Source organism: Mytilus edulis, chromosome 8, assembly GCF_963676685.1.
Source record: "Mytilus edulis chromosome 8, xbMytEdul2.2, whole genome shotgun sequence".
NCBI classification, from domain to species: domain Eukaryota; kingdom Metazoa; phylum Mollusca; class Bivalvia; order Mytilida; family Mytilidae; genus Mytilus; species Mytilus edulis.
In genome coordinates, this window is record NC_092351.1 from 1,416,241 (window position 1) to 1,431,516 (window position 15,276).

General features: G+C 33.8%; 1 protein-coding gene across 1 annotated transcript; it reads left to right on the forward strand.

Moving 5' to 3' along the window:
* Positions 1–8,953: 8,953 nt before the first annotated feature.
* LOC139484590 (TRPM8 channel-associated factor homolog) lies at positions 8,954–12,270 on the forward strand. The gene is made up of 3 exons (XM_071268364.1): positions 8,954–10,319; positions 11,053–11,298; positions 11,747–12,270. Exons 1-3 carry the CDS (start codon positions 10,149–10,151, stop codon positions 11,900–11,902), a joined length of 573 nt encoding a protein of 190 aa, XP_071124465.1. The 5' UTR covers positions 8,954–10,148; the 3' UTR covers positions 11,903–12,270.
* Positions 12,271–15,276: the final 3,006 nt, after the last annotated feature.

Consider the following 15,276-nt stretch of genomic DNA (forward strand, 5'->3'; position numbering starts at 1 on the left):
ATAATCTCGTGAAAGCTAACGAAAATTATATAATTGTCTTAGAATGTGATTTTTCTATAGATCTTCGACGAAATGGGCGTACACAGAAGATAGTTGCATAATAAGAAATCATTGTAATAGTTACTTTTTAACATGATGGGGTTCACCTTAAGATTTCAAACTATTAATAGAGAATAAAATTAAAACAATAAAAATAACGAAATCCGAGGAAAGTCCATATTCTACTCCTTTTTTCTAAAAAAAAAAGTCCATCGAAAGGTACCAATATAAATATTCCGTATCAACTTTAAAAAATAATACATTATGGTCTTGATGTATTGATTCTACGTACTGATGTTATTTACAACCTTAACAACGTATTATATTGTTCTTTCATTTTTCTTTGTTCAATTATTAATATTACTTTTACTGTTTAGTCTCTTTTGTGTGATATTCATTTGCAGTGGCTCGGTACTTAAACATACCGTAAAAGTGTTTGTAATATCTTTCATTTTTGCTGGTGTGTTTTGTATATGCGACTTGTTTTGTGTTTCTTTGGTTCTTATAACGTGACTCTTTACTTTTAAAGATCCCGTCGTTATGTTATTGTTCTATTTATAATATTTCGTTATTGTTTTATCATACATTTGAAAATGCTTTAATTGACCGACAAACGACAAAACTATTTTACTCGAATAGTGGTATCAACCATATGTGGATTCCTAAAAATCTAAAGAACTTCTAGACAAGTTTGAATCTCGGTCTGTTTTTTTAAATTAATTGTCACATGATAATAACTTTTGATTTTTTAACCCTGTGTACCATCATTCTCTATATAATTTTTTTAATATACATTGAACGACAAAATTTTTTTCCATGAGACGTTTACATTTTCTGACGTCAAACACACGGAGCAATGAATGTGTTTTCTAATTTGATAGATGCTTTTTTGTGCTTCTTTTGTAAATGTTTGTTTGTTTTGAGGTTGTAATACAGTGATGACTGATGCATCCGTATTCTGACGATGTTACCTATTATGTCTGTTTTATTCACGCATCGTTGTATATATAACGGAATTTGATGCGACGATCAGACTGTCATACAAGTGAGATATTAGTGCTAAAAAACGAGTTTCAATCCACCATATCTGCATTTGTACCAAGTAAGGAATATGACAGTTTTTGTCCAGTCGTTTGATGTGTTTTATCATTTGATTTCGCCATTTGATAAGATGATTTCCAATTTGGATTTTCCTCGAAGTTCAGTATTTTTGTGATTTTACGTTTTATCCAATGACATGATCAAAAGAGTGAAACGCATCGAACGTATAGATAACAACTAACAACTGTCATAGACGTGACTAAGAAAAGGCTTGAGAAATTATTGATAAAGCATTGTTTATAGCTAGCCGATGAAATCATACCCTGTTTAAGTAATCATGTATGGCGTTGTAAATGATTTGAAGGTCCATTTGTTGCTTTTTGATATTTTATGATATTTAATAGTCCACAGCTTGGTTGTATCCATATTTTCAAATTGAAATTTAACAATCACATTTGAAAAAACTCCAATAATTGAGATTCTTCAATATTGCCGGTCTTTTCCATAGAACCTGTGAAGAACTGTTAATTTCAATATCAAAGGCTAAGCACATCAGACAAAATATTTTGTAAATTCAAATTTAAAATCATTGAATTTCAAACTTGATTTTAACGATATTTTGGTGTGTTTTATTTATTCTGAAATGTTTAAATTAAAAATTGAAACAAATTGTTGTTCCTAATTGTACATTAAACAGAAATCCAAATGAATTTCGACATCTTGTTATGCATTGTATAGTTTATATTTCTAGAAGATAAAAATTCTTAATGAAATACATATTATTTCATGGTAAGTAATGTGTTTAATGGAGGTAAGTTTTCTTAATATACAATTTGGATATTAGTATGGCGTTCATTATCACCGGAACTAGTACATATTTGTTTAAGGGCCAGCTGAAGGACGCCTCCGGGTGCGGGATTTTCTTGTTACATTGAAGACCTGTTGGTGACCTTCTGCTGTTATTTTTTCTATGGTCGGGTTGTTGTCTCTTTGATACATTTCCCATTCCCATTCTCAATTTATTAATCTTAAGCTAAAAGGATAAAGGGAGATTTTCAACGACACACAAAACTCATGGAAGTAATAACTGCACACATATATATATTTGTACCTATCACGAAATTTGCATGGATGTTTAATGTGTATGAATCCTTACATGGGTTTTATATTTGACCAGTGTTTGTCATTTTGTTTGGTTTCTGCTTATTTATTTTTTTGTAATGTACACACAACTTTTTCATATTTGTAATTTTGCCATTCTAATACTCTTCTTATTTCAAAATTTCTGTAAACAGATTGATGTAAATTTTGAGTTTATGAAACGAAGCAACAGGACACAATTCTATTAATGTAGATGTTGTTCATAAGTTTTTCTCATTTTTTTTTAATATAGATAAGACCGTTTGATTTCCTTTTTGAATGGTTTACACTTATATATTTATATATATTATTTTCGGCACTATATAGCTGCATGTTCGTTGTTAGCTAATGCTCCGTCTCGAAAGCTGTACTTTGATGAGTTTACTTTGACCTATAATGGAATTACTTTTTAAAATTGTAATGTCTCTGTGGCACCCATATTATGTTTCTTTATATCTATAAGATGTTGTCAAAGGAACATAACCGCCCAATAAAAGCCTTGTAAGCGCTGTAGGCAGTTAACCAAAAATGAATTGAAAGAACAAACATAACACATTTGTCTTTTGTGCATTTATGTTTATTTAATGAATTGATAATTACGGCAAACTAATTAATATTTCATCAAGGTTTTCAGAAGCAACGCATTTATCAATGCGTATTTCTTATATCTTTAATGTTAAGTCTCCAGTGTTACAAGATCGCAATGATTGCACTTGTTATAATTGGTAGTTAACGTTGGTGCCAGTTGACTTTTAGTGGATCCAGTTAATGAAAGACAAGTTTGTTATTGGTATGAATTGACTTGATTCTCTGGAAGGAACGCTGAGTTTGGATTCTTCAGTACATAAGGTATGAGACACTAATCAGACAAATGTTTACTACAACAGGGATCAAAGGTGAGGTTTGACTTACCTGTCCATAGTAAATGTCAATGTCCCGAACATTCACCCTAAGCCCATGATATCACTCCATACCATTATTCAAGAAAACTAAACATTGACCAATGAACCATGAAAATGATTCAATGTCAGATGAACCATGCTAGGCGTGCATGTTCAGCTAACAATTCTTCCATTCAACACATATAGTTAACCTCTTGTGTAAAGTTTAAGAAAACCAGACCAAAACACAAAAATTTAACACTAAGCAATAATGAACCGTAAATATGAGTTCCAGGTCAAATAAAACCTTACAATCATTCCATACACCAAATATACACATTATTTATTTATGTGCCTGTCCCAAATCAGGAGCCTGTAATTCAGTGGTTGTCGTTTGTTTATGTGTTACATATTTGTTTTTCGTTAATTTTTTACATAAATAAGGCCGTTAGTTCTCTCGTTTGAGTTGTTTTACATTGTCTTATCGAGGCCTTTTATAGCTGACTATGCGGCATGGGCTTTGCTCACTGTTGAAGGCAGCACGGTGACCTATAGTTGTTAATGTTTGTGTCATTTTGGTCTTTTGGTCTTTTGTGGATAGTTGTCTTATTGGCAATCATACCACATCTTCTTTTTTATATACTAGACCTATTGCTTATAGTATCTGAGATATGAACTTAACCTTGTTCACTGATCCCTGAAATTAGGTCAAGGTCAAGTAAAAACTCTTTGACGGGCATGAGGACCTCGCAAGGTACGCACATACCAAATATAAATATTTTATTACTTATAATAAGAGAATTTAACATAACAAAACACTAAGTAATAACTGGATCATGAAAATGAGGTCAAGGACATAGGACATTAGACTGACGAAAACTTTGTAACATGAGGCATCCGTACACAAAGTATGAAGCATTATGGTCTTCCATCTTCCAAAATATAAAGTTTTTAAGAAGTAAGCTAACGCCGCCGCCGCCGCCGCCGCCGAAACACTTTCCCTATGTCGAGCTTTCTGCGACAAAAGTCGCAGGCTCATCAAAAATAACTAACGTAAACTCAATTAACCGAGTTAAGCCAGACACATTTTTTGCATCAATAAAAGTTTATAAGACACAAGAAATAATTGTACTAGGATGCTGCAACGAAGTATTCCAAACAAAGTTTCCACAATTCTTCATTACCATGGTTGCCAGGAATTGGTTTATTTTAGATATGCATATGTGACGCCTTATAGATTGGCCTTGTCTGTCCTTCTATTCTTTTTGAAAAGACGAACTGGAATTAATATGGTTTAGGGGTGGGTATCTCGACCGTTTACAAGTTCTTAAATAGGAGGGCATGGGGTGACCTTAACTTTACATCTTTACATGAATATATATGTCCGGGGTGGGGTTTTCAACCGTTTGTAAATTCTCAAACAGTAGGAGTGGGGTGACCGAACGGACTCCCCTTATATTTCATTTCATTTGTTATTTTGTTTCATACATGCATATATGGTTTAGGGTTGGGGAATCCTGATTGTTTACAACTTCACAAACAGAACCCAAATGAGTTTTATTTTATTTGTATTATTGTCCCATACAAGTATAAACATGGTTAAGGGGTGAGGATCCGTTTTGTTTTTATTCAATAAATTGGCAAGCAGTCAGGGAATAATTAAATAAAGAAAGGAATTTGAATGTGCATAATCAACTTTAACTAAAAGGATATCATAATTAACAATACTTCCTTTTTATCAGGCTTTTTTTTATCAGAATCAAACGAACGTACGTTTCCTGTGGGTTAAAATAAACGCCAACTTGGACTACTATACATAACTTTATTTCCTCTATTATAGATTTTTTGTGTACACGAACAATATTTCTGGGCATTTTGCCATTTGTGAAGGACTTGTAATTACAGATTTTCGGCGATGAAATATGTCATACATAAAGGCAACAGTAGTATACCGCTGTTCAAAACTCATAAATCCATGGACAAAAAACAAAATCGGGGTAACAAACTAAAACCGAGGGAAACGCATTAAATATAAGAGGAGAACAACGACACAACACCGAAACGCAACACACACAGAAACGGACCAAGCATCAGACAAAACACCACGAGAATAACAAATATAACATGAAAACCAAATACATGAATTTGGGATAGACAAGTACCGTGTTACGTCTTATCTCAATATCTCAAAAATAAGAGAAAACACAAACGACTCAACGTTAAAATGCAACACACATCAGGTTTAAAATTCAATACGCCAAAAACGCGCTTTGTCCACACAAGACTCACCAGTGACGCCCAGATATAAAAGATCGAAAGTGAAAAAAGTACAAAGTTGTACAGCACTGAAGATCAAAAGTTGAAAATGTTTCGCTAAATACGGCATTGTTTTTATTCCCGGGATAAGAACATTCTTATTATATAGAATAATTCATGTTATTGCAAACAGTAAATTTTATCAAATGAATATGAAAGAGATATACATAAAGAAACTGAAGTATTAACTAATTACAGAAAACTAAACACGAATACATAACGCCCAGATATAAAAGATCGAAAGTGAAAAAGGTACAAAGTTGTACAGCACTGAAGATCAAAAGTTGAAAAGGTTTTGCCAAATAAGGCATTGTTTTTATGCCCGGGATAAGAACATCCTTATTATATAGAACAATTCATGCTATTGCAAACAGTAAATGTTAACAAATGAATATGAAAAAAAAGAGGGACGAAAGACACCAAAGGGACAGTCAAACTCGTAAATCTAAAACAAACTGACAACGCCATGGCTAAAAATTAAAAAGACAAACAGAAAAACAATAGTACACATGACACAACATAGAAAACTAAAGAATAAACAACACGAACCCCACCAAAAACTAGGGGTGATCTCAGGTGCTCCGGAAGGGTAAGCAGATTCTGCTCTACATGCGGCACCCGTATACATAATGAAATTGAAGTATTAACTAATTACAGAAAACTAAACCCGAATACATAATGCTAAGTTTAACATAGAATAGACACACCCGAATCAGTCCATGGCGTCAACGTAACATGTTCTATGTACAATTGTTCTTTGACAGCTTGACAGCAAAAACACAGGGGATAATACACTATGGATGGATTCCTATTGAACATTATTTCCTATGTACAACTTCAGATATAATGGTTCGTTCGAGGATCATTTAAGGTTATTCTGGTCTTATTTTTTTCGTATCCGAGAATAAAAAGTAAGAAAAATAAATAACTAACATATTAGCCTGTTTCGTTGGGAAGAACATAAATCTAGGGTGCTAGCATAAGGTAGCTTATGTGTTCAATCATATTGTAGAAACAAACGGACCTTCACGGACAGAATGAGTTTTTGAGAGTATTTTGTATTTCGTCATAAAGAAGTCAACTTGTTCATTTTACACTTACACTGTCAAAATAAAATCACCTTCATAATATAAAGTTTTAATGCCTTATATGTTAATACTCGTTTAACAGCTCTCTATTTCTCAGTCAAAATATTACAAGTGGTAACCATACAAAAGCCTTTTCGCTTTAATTGCTCATCTCCATAGCAAAGTTAGTCAAATTCTTTCTTATTAATCTCAAAGGCGAATTATGGGGGGGGGGGGTGTAGGGCCTCCCCTTTTGGGAAAAAAATTGGTTGCTTATATAGGAAATCACTGAATGGTCACTGGAGCGTGCCCCCTCTTAGGCAGTCAGTGGGCCCCCACTTATTAAATATAAGTTTCTGATTATTGTTGCTGAAAACAGACGAAAACAAACGCATAAATATAAACGGATCCGGATTTGATTGTTTATCAACGTTTTTCTACCTTATGCCGTCGTTAATTATATGTCAAGTTCAAAGTTAAACTTTGATTTGCCAAAAAACCAGATCGAATTTCAAAATAATAACACACTTATCACAGATCAGTACACATTTTATTTTTCATAATCGATTGTGTATTATTCTGAAAAGAAACGATATATCAGAGTACAATATTATATTAAGTGTAAAGCACATGTGTATACTAGTTCATGTTAAATGATATAATAGATAACTTTGACATATATAATGTCTTGAATATTGAACTCGACGTTCTTGATATTGACAAAATCACACAATAAAAATAACATCATGTTCCAACAGCTGTTAATATAATGATTGCATGACCAAATTCGGTTTACTGTGTATACATTTTATAAGAACCTTAAGCTTTATCAGGTATGTTATATTACTATTTATTGGTGTCGGTGTGTGTGTATATATCTTTTAAAAATTAAAGCCAAACAGTATCATGACCATTTTCCAACAGAGTTTGTTTAAGTTATCCATGCCCACCGTCATTTTGCACCAAATTTAGGAAATTTTGTTAGTCTTTAGAATAATTCTCTAGAAAATATTTCAATAGGTTTTAAAGTTTTTATTGTGAATATACACACTGCAGTTATTCATAGATAAATAAAAAATATACTGTACCCTAAAATCCAATCACTGCGCTCCTTATTGAACTTCCTTCACCTGCCATGTGAAAACTAAAGGCCAACCTATTGCTTGGAAAATTTAATACTACCGTTTTCCCTATACGGTCCTTGTAATTTCATCTTTATAAAATGTTTTGAACACGGATTTGGTAAATGTAATGTAGTGCAGTAAATATTAAAATTGAGAAAGGAAATGGTGAATATGTCAAAGCGACAACCACCCGACCATAGAGCAGATAACAGCCTTGCTTGTTTTCATTGTTTTGAATTCAATTCGTCTACTCATAGTAGTAGTACTATTTTTCAAATATGCGCATATTGATTGGAAACACGATCGATCAAGAAATTTAAGTCCAATCAATTATGTGCTTAAACATTGATGTAAAAAAGGTAAACTGCGAAATTGCATAATATATGTCGTAACAGTATACTTATGATACTTATCAAGTTTTGTAGAAGACAATTGAAATGAAAGACTGGAAAAGAGAAATTCTGGACGGTGTTGACATGGTATCATTTCCAGGCTGTGTCCCGGGAGTCATTTTTGATTACGGAGAGAATTCACAAGCTATCCTTGCCAACAAGAAAGGACACGTTTTATGTGCGGCAGGTTTGTATTCTTTATTGCGCTGATTCTTCGAAATGTTTTATATTGAATACAAATAGGTATATACATGTGTTTTTCCCTTGCTGGTTACGTTTCCATCGATATTATACGAATTTCAATTTAAAAGAGTTTTACAATTGTATTTTTCATATGTTATTGTTACATTTGATTCGATTCGGGGTTATTTTTGTGGATGAACAAAGTAACGTCTATGCTTGTAAAAAACTTTGAAAAAGATATCGGCAAAATACTTTCAATGTCGACACTGACTTAGAGATAGCAAAAGACATCAAAACATCATTACATCTCCTAAAAGCGAGGAGGAATATAATGAAAGCAACACCTACTTATCTATAACATATGTTCCTATTTTATGTCATCATCAATTACTTCTCTGAAAATACTGATAAAAAATGACTTCGCTTTTTTTTTGTTGATATTCAATTGTACTTTTATTTGAGTTTGATAAGAACAATAATACATTCATATTTTATAGTGTATCTTTCTATGGCACATGCATGTTGTGATGTTTCACTGATACACATGACTCCTAAGTCAGGGACCTGATGTTCATTGGTTGTCGTTTTTTTGTGTGGTTTATAAGTGTTTTGTTTTTTTATGAAATAGATAAGACCGTCGGTTTTTCTACTTGAATGGTTTCTGTAAATGCAAAAAATAACCTTTTATCATTTAATACAGTGTATATTTTCAGCTGAATATGGCAAAGGAAGAATAATTGTATTTTCGCACAATGTATTTGTTAACAGTTTTGGAAAGAAAGATACGAAACGCAAAAAAAACGATTCGACGAAAATATCAGAAATTGGATAACGAAAAACACAGACAAAGGAAATGAGATACCTTGTTTTTCTGATTACTTTAATAACCTCGATGAGCTTCCTCCTGAATGTAGGATAATAACATGGAATGGACTTCCGGCTCGGACAGACGATAACAGAGTATTGAAATTACTTGATTGGGTAGAAAGAGAAGGTAGGTTGATATGTGGAGTGTTCCCATGGGGGAGATTTGCGGAGGTTTATAAAATAGACGTTGAAAATATACCACATAACATCATCTTCAGGGCAATAGGTATCGCTTATGCTGGTAAATTAATGTACAAGAATGATAGCGATTTAACGGAACTTTTAGTAAAAGACAATATGGCGCATTATACAAAGCCCAGTGATCTAGTTTTAGCAATTAACAAGCACCCAGAAAAGATTAACAGATAAGGAGGATTAATACACAATGTAGTACTCTTACCAGAGGAACTTTATATCAAACACAAACCACATGTTGTGAAAATGATTCAGAAATTATCACCAGATAACAACCATATACCAACAAGGAGTAAACCCGTTGAGTCACATGGCGCCAAAAAAGCCGCGATGCTTATGTGCGATATCATGATCCGAGATGGCTTAGAAGGGAATTTAGTATTAGCAGAAGGAATTCATGAATTTCCGGGAAGATTTGAGAATATACAGTCTATCGAATTAGAATTTTCCTCACAGACACACAAATTTCATTCAACGGGATGTTACCTTCCTGCTGGTACCATCATGGAATTGTTGTGGAGCAAGACGAAATAAACATGGAATATTATTAGTGGTCTGCATGGTGACGAGCTTTACAATACTGATTCTAAGCTAAGACGATGGCCTAAGATCAGAATAAAGAAAGAGCTTAAAACAAACGAATTTGGAAAGTTTTCTTCTATACCACTAACCATTTGCAGTCCATTTGGAGGACTGATTTATTTACAGTCGCCTAAAAGTACAAAGGATAAATTGCAGTTGAAACAACACAATGTCGTAACTGCTCCCATATTTACTTACAAAACGGCAGATACATGGGAAACTACAGAACGTTAAAAGCCAGGACTATGGTGTCATATCATTGGTGACAAAATAGCCTTGACCTTACCATCCGCGTCAGTAAGACAGCTCTCAGATCCAACAATGACGATGAAAGTTTGGGATTCTGTAGTATCTGCCCATATTGACCTACTTGGGAAGGATCCATCCAATGGAAGAGGACAATGGGTGGTTACAGATGAACAGCCGTCCATTGGTTACATGCATTATGGTTATCCAATCGTCACCCATCTGGACATGGCAGATCCTAATAAGGTTCGGTTTAAAAATTGACCAAGAAAATATGTTAGAATTTTGCATATTCTGTACTTTTTTTAGTCTTTTGACTTTCCTTCTTTTAACGTGATTCATGTTTGCTGTAACAAAAATAGGAAGTTATATTGAAGAGTGCCACATGTGGATTTTTATCTGCTCACACGTCCAGCTTCATGTTATCATTCTCAGGTTTGAAGGGGTTTGTCTTGCTCAGTTGATATTTTTTTATGGTGTCCATGTTTTGGTTGGGCACTAATATTTGTTTGTTTGTGTGTTGATCCTTTCCGTTTGCACACATGACGTTTAAGATATAGTTTATCTCTTATAGTTGTATTTCCATACACACCAAGCATCATAATTTCAAATTGCATTCCTAACTTAACATATCTGACAAAATGACGTCCTTTCACTGAACTAGTATACTTATTTGTTTAGGGGCCAGATGAAGAAATCCTCCGGTTATGAGAGTTTCTAGCTGCATTGAAGACCAATTGTCGGCCTTCAGCTGTTGTCTGCTCTATGATCGGGTTGTTCTTTCTTTGACAACATCCCCCATTTTCATTCTCAATTGCATTATCATTCTCATTAAAGAAAATCCTGATTTGCAAATAGTATGAATATTGCGTACCCTATGCCTCAAACGTCTTACAATTTTATCAAATACCAGTATGTTTACATTGTGCGATTTATTCAAGTTTTATTATTACATGAACCATTTTACATGTGTAATTAGATCTACGAGGACTGCTTCCTATTGTCCAGAGACCACATTCTGAACGTAAACAACAGAAAAGGAAGTTTGGGATTGTTCCATGAACTGGGACATAATTTTCAGGATTCTATGTGGACGTGGGTTGGAACGAAGGAGGTCACTTGTAATATATTTACTTTGCATGCTATGGACGTAGTTTGCAATGTGAAACCATGGGATCATCTCTGGGTCAAAGAAAAGTTCGAAAATGCCAGCAACTATCTCCGGGTGAGATATATCATAAGTTATATCTATGAGTGCTTTTCTCAAATTTATACACAATCCTATTTCTTGTTTCATCACTTTTTATTGCCAAGAAAAATAACCGGTGTTCAAAACGTGTTTTTGTAACTTGAAAAATACGGCTTCGTATACATACCTCTGCTGATTAATCTATTGTATAAACAAAACAAAACTTGATTGATTTGTGTCAATTAACAAAAGAATACATTTGAACTTTATGTCTCTATCATAACTAGATGTTGTTTAAATATGGCGGCGATGAGCAATATTACTCTGTCATTATTCATTACAATAAACCTATTCAAATATCCGTAATTTCAAAGGTTTTAATTTGTATAGACATACGTTATTTGGATTATTTGGATGGAAAGTTGTCTCATTGGCACTCACACCACATCTTCCTATATCTATATACACACACTTTTGTTTACAGGAAGGGGCAAAGTATGACAAATGGTGTACTAATCCTGGTATAGCTTTGTTAGTGTACGTACAGTTGGCGAGGGACTCTGGCTGGGCTACTTACAAATCTGTATTCAGGACTTATGATAAACTTCCAAAAGACAAACGACCATCAAACCAGCAGTAAAAAGAGAACATGTGGATACAGACGTTTTCCAATGTATTCGAGAAGAATCTAAGCCTCGTTTTCGAATTTTGGGGATGGACGATTCGGAGCTTGGACTATTTGAAAAGGTTTCCTCCATATCTCCCTGATGACTTGACAACACGTGAATTTGCAAAAAACAGAGCGACAACAATACTTAAAAAGTACAAAAATATTTCTTCTGGTGCCTGTCCTACTCAGAAACCAGCACACATGGACAATGCACATTGTCCCAGTAAAGGGGGTTCTAAAATGATTGATCAATGTGATGTAAAAGACAACAGTGTGAAGGAGGCTGACAATGACAACAGTTCAAGTTCATGTTCTTTTTTATGAGTATTTTAAACACATTGTGTTGTCATCTCAATGTTATATTTAACTTTGCCATTAAAGTGCGAGGTTTGGCATGCCACAAAACCAGGTTCAACCCACCACTTTTATTCCCCTTTAAAAGTGTCCTGTACCAAGTCAGGAAGATGGCCATTGTTATATTATTGTTCGTTTATGTGTGTGTTGCATTTTAACGTTGAGTCGTTTGTGTTTTCTCTTATTTTTGAGATATTGAGATAAGACGTGGCACGGTACTTGTCTATTCCAAATTCATGTATTTGGTTTTCATGTTATATTTGTTATTCTCGTGGTGTTTTGTCTGATGCTTGTTCCGTTTCTGTGTGTGTTACGTTTCGGTGTTATGTCGTTGTTCTCCTCTTATATTTAATGCGTTTCCCTCGGTTTTAGTTTGATACCCCGATTTTGTTTTTTGTCCATGGATATATGAGTTTTGAACAGCGGTATACTACTGTTGCCTTTATTAAACACACGGACTGTTGAATGATGAAATACAAGTGAAGTTCTACTTAGTCACTTTTTATTCATCACTTCTCATGTTGCATTTTTTGGCAACACTTGAAATAATATAAGATTCAATTAAAAGTCTGGAATAACTCTTATTTTAAGCAATGTAGAACAGAGTGCTTCGATGCCCTTTGTCTTGATAGCACTGGGTCGATACCTCTGTTGGTTGACTATGAGTACACAGAGGGTGTCATCAGCTAAGTGGTTAGTAATTTGGTACTGACGTGATTTGTAGCAAACCTTTCTAGAAGTGTATGTTTATAAATTTCAATAAAAACTAAATGCTCGTAAGAGCCTGTGTCGCCCACCTTGGTCTATGTGCATATTAAAAAAAGGACACAGATGTATTCATGACAATATTGTGTTTTGGTGATGGTGATGAGTTTGTAGATCTTACTTTACTGAACATTCTTGTTTCTTACAATTATCTCATTATCTCAATTTATAATGAACTTGCTCCATTAGTTACAGAGGAAAATATTTTGTTAAAATATACAAAAATTTACAAAATTTACAAAGGCTGAACATAATTGCTGTTTGCAGTTATCTATACTATAATAATATTTAAGATAATAACAAAAAAACAGCAAAATTTCCTTTAAAAAAATCCAATTCATGGGCAGCAACCCAACAACCAGTTGTCGGATTCATCTAAAAATTTCAAGGCAGATAGATCTTGACTTGCAAAACAGTTTAACCTCCATGTCAGATTTGCTCTAAATGCTGTGGTTTCAGAGTTATAAACCAAAATCTATATTTCCTTCCTATGTTCAATGTTTAGCCATGGTGGCCACCTCGGTTGGTTGACCGGGTCATGCTACACATTTTTAAAACTAGATACTCTAATGATGATTGTGTCCAAGTTTGGTTTAATTTGGCCCAGTAGTTTCAGAGGAGAAGATTTTTGTAAAAGCTTAAGACGGACGACGACGGACGACGACAACGGACGACGACGACGGAAGACGACGACGGACGCCGGACGCAAAGTGATGAGAAAAGCTCACTTGGTCCTTTGGGACAGGTGAGCTAAAATGAAACTGAGATATTATCTCCAGCCTGCAAAGTGGAATTTAGATGGATTTGTCGATTTTGCAGTCCAAATAATTTGTAATACCCTGATTGTCGTGAAATTCGTTTGTATTGGTGTTATGAAAATAATTGTGTTAAGTTCCAGATTACATAGTTGTTACATAAGAGCGTCACTGTTTATGTTCCTGTGGCGTCTGTCTTTGATGTAGATGTTCTTTGTTGTTCTGCGGTTTGCATGCTGTGTCCACATTATATTATGTTCCTGTGGCGTCTGCCATTAATGTAGGTGTTCCTTGTTGTTCTGTGGTTTGCATGCTGTGTCAATTGTTTTATTATGTTTTTGTGTGTATCTATGATGAGTGTTCTTGTATGTGTTTGTTCTGTCAAGTATTGTTGTCATTTAGCGTAATAGTTTAACATTATCGTAAAAGCGGAAGGTTGGTTGGCTAGCAATAAAAACAGGTTCAATGCACCATTTTTTCTTAAAATGTTCTGTGCCAAGTCAGGAATATGGCAGTTGTTATCAAACAGTTAGATTCTATATTTGTTGGCGTTTGCTTTTGTTTTAGTTTTCCCCTTTTATTTGATGTGTTTCCCTTTTGAAGTTCGTTACCTGCATTGGCTTTCTCACAATCAATTTATGACTTTTGAACACCGGTTTACTACTGTTGCCTTTATTTTAGGCCCTTTTAAGTCACTACCTTTTTAAATGTTTTGTTTCTCATACATCCATGGCTTGGCAACATTTAAATACAAGTTTCTTACTGATGGCAAAATCCCGAAAATTGCTTACGAGTTACGAAATTAAATAGAAGTGCTTTTAAGCATTGAACGGTAAAAGTTGCTTCAATGTATCAGTGATAGGTAATTATTGCATAAGTGGTACATGTAGTTGGTTTCACAGCAATTCTAGACAAAGGGAAATAACACCAAATTTTTAAAGAAGATTTTAACAATGACACCTTTCTTCTTTTAGAACAGTTATTAAATTCCTGCACTTGTAAAAGTTATGTAATTTTTTTGACAAGTGTAACATTATTTTGTGCCTTGAATATCTCAGCATAAACTAAATCGATTTATTTCTTGAAATGTTCATGGATAGGACGTATAGAATGTAATGATCATTGAACTATTTTTTGTGTATAAAAAAAGGTAATGATAAGCATTTGATGAAATCCTCACCACAAAATTGTTATTTCCATCTTTTATAGCCCATTGTCGAGTGGATTATACAATAAATTTTGAACAAGAACTTATAAAAAACAATTAAAAGAGTAAGGTTAAAATCATTGAATGATTTTTTTTTTTTTATTTTATTATGTATTAATTTATTCATACATTGGTGATATATTTATAAACCAAGTTCCAAGTTCAACGTGATAGCACAGTAATGTATTGACAATACACACATTGAACTTGAAACAAAGATCACTTCACAGACATATTAATACATTGTTTCTGTTAGATTGAAG